The sequence below is a fragment of the Haliotis cracherodii genome, unplaced genomic scaffold (genome assembly GCF_022045235.1).
Source record: "Haliotis cracherodii isolate W230 unplaced genomic scaffold, xgHalCrac1.p SCAF_16, whole genome shotgun sequence".
NCBI lineage: Eukaryota > Metazoa > Mollusca > Gastropoda > Lepetellida > Haliotidae > Haliotis > Haliotis cracherodii.
In genome coordinates, this window is record NW_027266271.1 from 20,994,162 (window position 1) to 21,003,880 (window position 9,719).

The following is a 9,719-nucleotide window of genomic DNA, read 5'->3' on the forward strand; positions in this document are numbered from 1 at the left end:
TGTTATATGAGTAATACGTGCATGGCATCATGTATAAGAGGACATGTAAAGGAAAGAGTGTCATGAAAATATGTTTGTTATGGAACTCAGTAGAAGGCAGATTTAATGACTCGGTCCAGACATATTTTTGTAGTTGACTCAGCATAGATAAATACTACTGAGCGTGTGATGAATGCTAACAATGCAACGGATTTGGCATATATTTCATCTTAATTTGCCTACAGTGAACCTTTTCATTTAAACATAACTTTAACGCATCAGTGACAAATGAGTTCAGATGCAATTTCCTATGTTAACTTGTACCATATGTTCCTGTGTTTTCTCAGGTTAACAACTGACTTACCTTTGCATGTGTTTGTGACGGGTGCCAACGATGGGGCAGGATACGCTCACCTTTTTGCGAACACCTGGTATCTTCACTACTTCATAGTGATTCATAAACACATGCTCATAATATAGTCGGAATTGTACAGTCGACTCTGTTTTGGGCTGAGGTTTCCTATGAATATGGAAAGGGTTTTGTCGCTTTTTTTAATTCACATTTTTTATATTTAATGGCAGACAACGTACCAGAGAGGGGAGTTCTAATAATTGTTACGTTTTACGCTTAATATACTCCAGGACATGTGGCAGTTCGTTCTGAATAAACTTTTATTTTACATTCTATCCTGATCGCAGTTGCCAGAATACAGAATATAGGAAATATTTTCTCGTTCAACAAAACAACATTCTAGGTTACCCATTATTATGACATTTACACGTAAAGCTGGTTTCGATTAAAAGGTGTACACCATTCTACGGAGAACGAACAAATAGATTAACTTTATGTGACTAGAATACCTTACACGTCAAGATATAATCAAATTTCTTAACAAATAACATAAGCTTGAATTCGTTCACTCTTATAGTCTTCCAACTTATAAAGGAAAAATATAAAAAATGAAATGTATGTTATTTTGATATTTGAAATGAATTCATAAATATTTTAATTTTATTTAAGACTACGTATCACTATTTGCACGTATTTGAATTAATGTTTCAGCAATATGAGATGACAGGGCAAGGTATTTCATAGTGATGTTCTGGCCTTCATTTCAGTATTATCATCTTCATGCGCGGATGAATGAGAATTTGATATTAGTTATTGTACTCATATTTCTAAACCTTCAAACCAATGTCATTATTTACTTTACAAACAATACACAAATACACTATCTGTAGTAGATGAAACAAAATCAGACAAATTTCTCCTGACATGCTTCTCCATTCAGCCAATAGAGTATTCAGTTTGTACCGATAACAACCACCCGTTAAATTGCCCATCGACCTAATCATATAGCAAATTACCGCAAAGTAGTGTCTTTTATTGTAAAGAAATCAGTAGGAAAGGACAGGGCATCACTTTCCCTGTACAAAATACAAACACCGAGAGACAGCAGAGATTTGAACTCTTTTTGCTTATCCGCAGGTATCTTGTTTGAAGTGGTCATTTTCTTGTTGAACGGTCATTTTCTGACCAGTGGGCGGTCTCCATTATCAGGCCAATCTGATCACCCCAGGCGTTTTTGTGTACATGTTTACTTTACAAGTGATGAGGTTGATAAATGTTTCCTTTGGGTGTGTACAAGTTAACATTGTGGAACTTTGTCAGTATGAGAGCGTCTTTCAGACAGTGAGGTCATCTGATATCGGAGGTCTTGGATATATAAGAACGACTTTATCTTTGGATATGGCACCTGTCTTATTTGGGCCAGTACTGTATGGAAATGTAAGTACAATATCAAAACGTGATCCACTTAGCACTGATTGGGACATTGTATAATTTACATAGAATGCTGCGTGTAGTTTTTATTTATCGTTTTAGCACCATCTTTAAAATTAACGTCATCCAATTTTGGATTTCCAAATGTCTTATTTGAGGTTTTTTTTGTAAATGAGACATTTCGCTTTGATTACTGACGTGATATTCTGGTCTGTGTAGAAACGCATTGATTTATTGCTTTTTAAAGACCTTCACTACCCAAGACACGACAAGAATTTCATAATATACAACATTACTTCCAAATAGGAATCTCTTATTTCACCTTCCCAGTAATTCCGTTTTCCGCCTATACAGAAACTATTAAAGTGTTTAAATAAATCACCAGGCCCACCTATGTGATAGCCCTGTAAGGTCTCTTTCAGGGGGGTTCTGTTTCAAGGCTGGGTAGTCTACCTTACACTAACCCATGGGAGACGATAAGGGTAATATATGCCCCCTAAGATTTTGATTCTTGGGTTAATGCCAGTAATACAGACCCTCTTAGATTGAAGATACCCTGCGTAATACGGTAATGTATATGGCGGTTGGTAGGTGATCCGCCTGCTAATTCGAGTTGGATTTCAACTTGCGAAGCTGGGCCCAGGTTTTGGGACTCAAAGATGGCAGTTGGTCTTACCGTTTCATCTTGAACTTAATGATGGTCAAAGGTCAGCGTATTCTGCCTAAATGTTTTCTATGTCTTCTGTTACAATTGGAACTGTAAATTAGTGGCGTGTTGTTAAAATCAGTGCTTTATGTTTATTGTAAACAAACAGATGTTCTAAATACTACTGGGTATTTGAGTGTATACTTCGTGTTTCAGGTGACACATTTACTTATCTATAAAAATAAATAAATATGATTATTAAACATATGCTTTTGTTAAAACCGGAATCAAACATTGAACTCTGGCTTTAGCAGAGAATTCTTATGTCTATGCAATGGTTTAATGCCTTTTCAGTTCTTTTGGTAACTTACTCTTTTAAGCAAATGACACAAATGATGGAATTGTATATGTGTGTAATCAGACAAAACCATGTGTATTGCCAATGTGATGACTAATATGCAGTTGATGGAGCAGTTGGTTCTTGAAAATATTATTAATATCACGTACGTGATCAGATGTTTGACGATGACCAAGTGTAACCTATAAGAATGCACATTCATCGTGTCAAACGTGTTTTAATGTTATCCAACCAAGACAACAAACCGAACAGATTTGAAACTATTCCATGGAAACGATTATCTAGTTAGGAAACATCTCCTCCACACTACGGGGCAAATAGTGTCGACCTTTGTCAGGTGTTGGATTTTACAGGTGGATAATAGCAGTTTCGGGTGGCGGATCTGGATATTTATGTCTCTCTTTGATCGTTTAACAGTCACAAGGGGGTGGAGAACTGGTTAGACAGAAACTACGGGTAGTTTTTATAACCATGTCGGGGGGCGCAGGGTGTAACCTGATTCGACAGATTTCTCGAGTATTTTAAGTAGAAATGTGCGAAGTAGACATATAATCTAAGCTTGATAATCACTCGGGAAGGACTGACATTTATTCACAACAAATACCATGGATCAGATTTTATTACGCTATTATGAAGTGACGTATTTGTTCATCAAATGGAGATGTAGCTATTAAGTTTGGCTGAGCGTTTAGTAGGTGGTGTATACCACTGTCCGTAAACGATATGAATCGTGGAATCTAGTAAATTCCAATTATGATTCGTAAATTAACTTAACACAGTTTCATGTCGGACATCAACCTTTTCATTACATCTATTTGGTTCGTTAAAGAACGTGTTCTTGTGCTCTACATGTACGAAGTTAATTCCTGAATACAATAACATGTTTATCTAGGTAAAGCCAATGTCGTCGACATTTGCGGAATGTTTGCAATGATTACGGGAAATATAGGGAACCGAACAATTCGTACCCACGGAGATCCGCACCTTGTAAATATTTGCGGATTCGTACACAAATATCGGGTAACCAGGCAGCATCCACCTCGGCCTACTGAACCGGATGACTCCAAACCCCAAAAGCACATTCGTACACAATGGAAATATCTATGATTGAAAACATTATTCGCTTCTATTGTTTTCTGTAACAATGGCCCGTGGATGATATATGATACTGTTAATACTGGGTGTTATTACCCAACAAAAGCTTAAATGCCTAATGCTTAAATCCATATATTACTTCAATTCGCAAGACAGCCACTGGAAGAGGGCGAAGATCACTGATCACTATGTGTGAACGGATTGTGCAGGACTTTAAATGTGTTAATTGGTGCTCAGTAGGGATAATTACCAACTATAAACATGAGCGAAATGTGAATTAAATATTTGAAATGTATAATATATTATTTAATGAAATATATGCTCATAATGTTTGAATGTGTGAAAATATTTTTTATGCTTAAATTGATAATGAGTACCATAAAAGTGTCTATAAAATTTTATTAAATTAAATGTGCCCAAAATGTATGTTAGAATATGTGAGTTTAGTGCTGTGAATATATGATTATAGATATATCCACGGTCTATGCTAGTTAACGCAAACCAGTTTCAGACATCTTTAATACCGACATGTTACAAATATGAAAATAAATGGGTACGGGTTCTCTAAATGTATGCACGAGTCAGTCAAATGAAGTGCTAATGCTCCGAATCGGGAACGGATCGGACGGGAATTTTAGGTACGGATCAGCCATTTTCGGTCGGTGCGACTCTACGTGGGTACTAATAATCTATTATCCAATCTATATTTCCAGTACACATACAGGTGTGATCTGCTTCTTACGAGGTGACATTCAAAATATTTTGAAACAATATAATAACAGAAATATACCAATGTCAACACAAATCGGCCACCTGATCGTACTGACACTAAATTTCCATTCCTCTGTTGCAATCATGGGGTTATTTGTAGATTATTGTTGATTGGTATTGCAAATTTAAAATGACACTCTCTGAACACTTGCTTCTTTTGTTCCAGGAATCACATCCACTCGGCGGTACACCTCTCGCCATGTTAGCAGCACAGTGTAATAAAATCAACAACAAAAGTCCACCACCCTTCTCAGACAACCCTCTTGCTAAAGGATTTCATCCCTGGCGGAAGACGGAGGCAGGGGGCGCCACTTCGGGAGCAATAGCCCTGGCGTCTCAGAAAGGCGCTGTGCTGCCAAGTGGCGCGGCAGTATCAACCAACTATCTCAACTACAGCCGTGCGCCATCAACCAACTGTTCCAGTGCTTACACAGACAGTCTTTTCAGCTCTACTAATTCATCCCCGGCGTATGCGCAGTCTGATTCTGCGCATAAGGTGGCACCAGAAACAGCCCTAAGCAGTGTATATTCCAGAATGCACTCATTAGCTGGACATCCATACGACTCTTGGCCATTTAACGTAACAGGGGCACATCCGGCCACGGCGCACACTCTGAAAGCAGCAGAGGTGACCGGAAGTGTTAGTGGCTCGTCTGCGTGGTGGGATGTGCACTCAAACGCTGGAAACTGGCTCCAGGATGTATCGGGAACTGCTGGCGCGGCGTTGAGGACCCAACTGGCTTCTAACTACCCCACAGCGGATTATGGACTCACCCATGCCTTGGGTTCGGGAACCAATTCCCTCCTCTCCCCAAGCCAACAAATCCTCCAAGATACGTACACCTACAAATCCATGCTGTCCAGCCAGACCGAGTTGGGTGCAACAAGTGTAACGCCATTCTACAGCCGTTCCTCACTCCCAAATCTCTCAAACTCACGTTCCCAACGACGCTATACCGGACGTTCTAACTGCGACTGTCCTAACTGCCAAGAAGCCGATCGCCTTGGACCTGCAGGGGAACATATCCGGAAGCGAAACCTTCACAATTGCCATATTCCAGGATGTGGTAAAATCTACAACAAGTCGTCCCACCTCAAGGCCCACCTTCGCTGGCACACCGGGGAACGACCGTTCGTGTGTAACTGGTTATTCTGTGGCAAACGTTTCACCCGATCTGATGAACTGCAGCGTCACTTGCGCACGCACACTGGCGAGAAAAGGTTCGCGTGCCCAGTTTGCAATAAGAGATTCATGCGCAGTGATCACTTAGCGAAGCACGTTAAAACGCACAGCGAAATGGATGAGGATGGAATGAAGGAATGCAGTGATTCAGAGCTGCAGGACCAGGGTGAGGAGAATACGCCATCCGTCACGTGTTCTATGACGTCACCAGCGGCATTGTCTATAACGAACGATGACAGCGACAAGAGACTTCGCTGATGTCATGTGACTTTGTGGATATGCACTCTTTCATTTTTTTCTGTTTTCATGTGATGTTATAACTGCATTGTGTTTGGAGTCCGTCTGCAATATTGTTTAATATGTTTATTCCTTGATATAAATAGTCAATCTGATAAGTGTTTCTTTTTAATCCCTCTTGAAATCTGTCAAATGGATCGATTAAGGAATATCCATTTTGACAAGATGAATATTTAATGGACGTGGTCACTATGTGTACGTAGGTACATCAGATCTACGAATCGTAGCTACGTATCTGCGTATCGCTACCTCGGTTCTTTCATTCAAGAACTGATTTAATGGACTGATACATTTGGTCTAGATTTCTGACAGACCATTAAAGGCGGATGTGACTTATGATCTGGTGCCAATGTTCGGGCTAGGTCTAGACGTTGGTTTTGGTGACTTGTGCACAACCAAGATTATTTGTAAACGGCAGGGGGGCGGTCGGGTAGCCTAGTGGTTAAAGTGTTGGCTCGTCACGCCGAAGACCCGGGTTCGATTCCCGACATGGTTACAATGTGTGAAGCCCATTTCTGGTGTCCCCCGCCGTGATATTGCTGGAATATTGCTAAAAGCGGCGTAAAACCATACTCACTCACTGTAAACGGCAGGGAACAAACAAACAAAGTGGGTTTTCAAGGACAAGTTGTTTGGACGGCCAGTTGACCAGAGCCGAGTCTCCCTTTAAGTCTTCACAAATACAAATATATGGAGTGAAGGGTTTGCGGGACACGGGACACACGGACTTCTAAGCTCAATGTGGTCAATGAATTTACATTGACTACAATACCGACCTGAAGGGTTATTGGTACTCTTAACTCCGTTACAAGCTAAATGTGCATGACAAAACCATAGTGACATACTACCACGAATCATTGTTTATTTACCAAGAATCATTATTTATTTACCACGAGTCATTGTTTACTAAGAAAGATGACACCGGTATTCTTCGAGACAGATACACATGTCTAGATGCAGACATAGCATATCCTTGATTTCCATTGTTCATATTTTTAATACTCACAGAAAGATTTGACATATCATAGTATGGTTTTATACTTCAGACCCATTTGGTAAGTGATCCATGCGGACCCATTGCCCTTTTCAAGGTAATACATCCGAATATAGACCATGGGACATAACTAATATCCAATGGCAATTCCTTCGGGCTTTCTGTAAGCTGGACTATTTAACTGGCAACGGTAGTGAAACTGAACGCACTGTTCTGCTATTGAATGAGAGACGTTCTTTTTGTCATTTATGTGTTGGTTCCTTTACGTCTTCGACGCTCAGTCACAATCATGCAGTTATATATTTCTGCATTATTTCGGCAAAGAGTACAGCTAAAATTGTTTATAAAATCGTTACAACAATGTAAATACAAATTAAAACAATTTGCACAATGGTGTTATTTTGTTCTTAGCCCTTTAAAAGAACAACAATACGGCACACCTATGTTTCGGGTTGACACAAGTTTTCAAAAAATATCAGGAAATTCAGAATTAGTTGCATGTTTGTTAATTCTGTGTCTTCTATATTAAATAAGGCAGCCGGACATTACATAATTATTAATTAGTGTGTATCTGCTCTTTTTTATTTTCTTTAAAGCAGTTAACAGTACTCGCATTTAAGGAATTGAAACATTTAGTGAAGAGACTTTAGGCTCCATCATCATTTTAAATCTAAAATAAACTGGTTGCTGCAGCTGTGATCGTACTGTTGTAGATGTTCCACGGTTAAAGATATATAAGGTAACACTTATACATATTACATATTATAGCTGGAATATTGCTGAGTGCGGTGTTAAACAACAAACCAACCAACCAACCAACATATTACATATTGTCTTATTAATATGGTATGACACAGAATACATAATTTATCTATAGCATTAATATAAACTTGTGGCCAACCTGTTTCTATTTGATGTCCCTCGGGATGACCAAACAAGAAGCTTTACAGTCCGACAAATGGTCGTTAATCTGAAGCAGCGTGCAACCAATAATGTGTTTCAATAACAATCCCGCGTCATACATATATCAATAGATGGATGCATTTTTAGATACTGATAACATGTCTAGTGTCACACCCAGCGTCCAATCAAATCTCATGATTAAACTTCGTCAGAATAGGTTTAGTACGTCTGGCATTTTCTGCAGGAAAGCCTATCGCTACGAGATAAGGAAGCATTACCAGATCGAAAATGTACAGACATGTTTGTGTAGAAATTCTTTTTATTCTTTACAGGTAACCCGCAACACATTGATTATTTTTTTGCAAGATAGATTGGTCCTAAATGACCACTGAAAAGATGATTGGATGAATCGTGTGTTACATTTAATTATATCTCGGCAATAAGGAATCGGTATGAACAACAATCCATGCTATCGGAGTACAATGGAAAATAGTCAGTTAATACATTATTACCCCCGGTGCTAATTTTAGTCGGCTTTTCCGCCAATGACATTTCACTCTGTTTAGGAATAAATCTGTTGAGTTTGTTCTGTCAATTCATCAGCAGAAAGAAGGCACTTTTATTCAGGGGAGAAAGATTAATATTAAATTATTTCGAGAATCTGAGTGATGGAAAATGTTAAAAGAATCCTGACGAAAATCGTTAATTCTAAGCTAAAACGTTTTTGGGTGTCGAAATGGTTATTGCTATGAGTGAGTGAGTGAGTGATGCATATGGATCTTTATGCATATAAATAGGAATTTATGCTTGGATTTGCAAGTAGTTTAAATTGAACTACAGGTTCGATTATCTAATATCGTTCAATAATGGTCAAGGGGCGGTCGGGTAGCCTAGTGGATAAAGCGTTCGCTCGCCACGCCGAAGACCCGGGTTCGATTCCCGACATGGGCACAATGTGTGAAGCGGCGTAAAACCATACTCACTCACTCACTCATTAATGGTCAAATAGCCAATTCCCTTCCACTGATGTACCAACATCAGCTAAAAATAAAGGATATCAGTGAAACCAACCCTTGTGTTTTATCATATTTCTATCGATGCAAAAAGATTCATACTCTCCACAAGACAAGAGGAGGACTTCAACTTTCCCTTTATTTCGAGCAATATTCCAGCAGTTCCAGCCTTTGGTGTCTACGTTTCACAGCTTTTGAGGTTCAATTGACCATGCCCTATTTTAACTTGTACCCTATGTCCCCGGGTTGTTTTAGGTGAACAATTGCATGTGTTTGTAAACGGGTGCCACCAGTGGAGAAGGATACGCTCACCTTTTTAAGAACACCTTGTCTCATCACTATTTGACAGTGTTTCATAAACACATTTTTATGATATTGTCGAAAACGTACAATGGTCTCTGCTTTGAGTAGAAATGTCTTATGATTAGTAAAAGGGTTTTGTCTCTCTTATATACAACGTGCGCTGGTCCTGCTTAGAATCCTGGTTTGACTTCCCACACAAATGTGGCGCACATAGCTGCACTGCTAATTGCGGCGTAAAACCTTCTTGTCTCAAACCCCAAAGTTGGTTGGTTAGTTTGTTGTTTAACGCCGCACTCAACAATATTCCAGCTATATGACGGCGGTCTGTAAATAATCGAGTCTGGACCAGACAATCCAGTGATTGATATCATTAGCATCGAGCCACGCAATGACA

The 9,719-nt window shown here is 39.2% G+C and overlaps 1 protein-coding gene across 2 annotated transcripts in view; it reads left to right on the forward strand.

Annotated features, from left to right (window-relative positions):
• The window catches only part of LOC139463464 (transcription factor Sp9-like), a 31,502-nt gene extending 25,350 nt beyond the window's left edge, over positions 1–6,152 (forward strand). For both annotated transcript variants that reach the window (XM_071244733.1, XM_071244734.1), the window contains exon 2: positions 4,799–6,152. In XM_071244733.1, coding sequence (XP_071100834.1) covers positions 4,799–6,073 — 1,275 coding nt within the window. In that variant the 3' untranslated portion in view covers positions 6,074–6,152. The remainder of the gene's footprint in view (positions 1–4,798) is intronic.
• Positions 6,153–9,719: the final 3,567 nt, after the last annotated feature.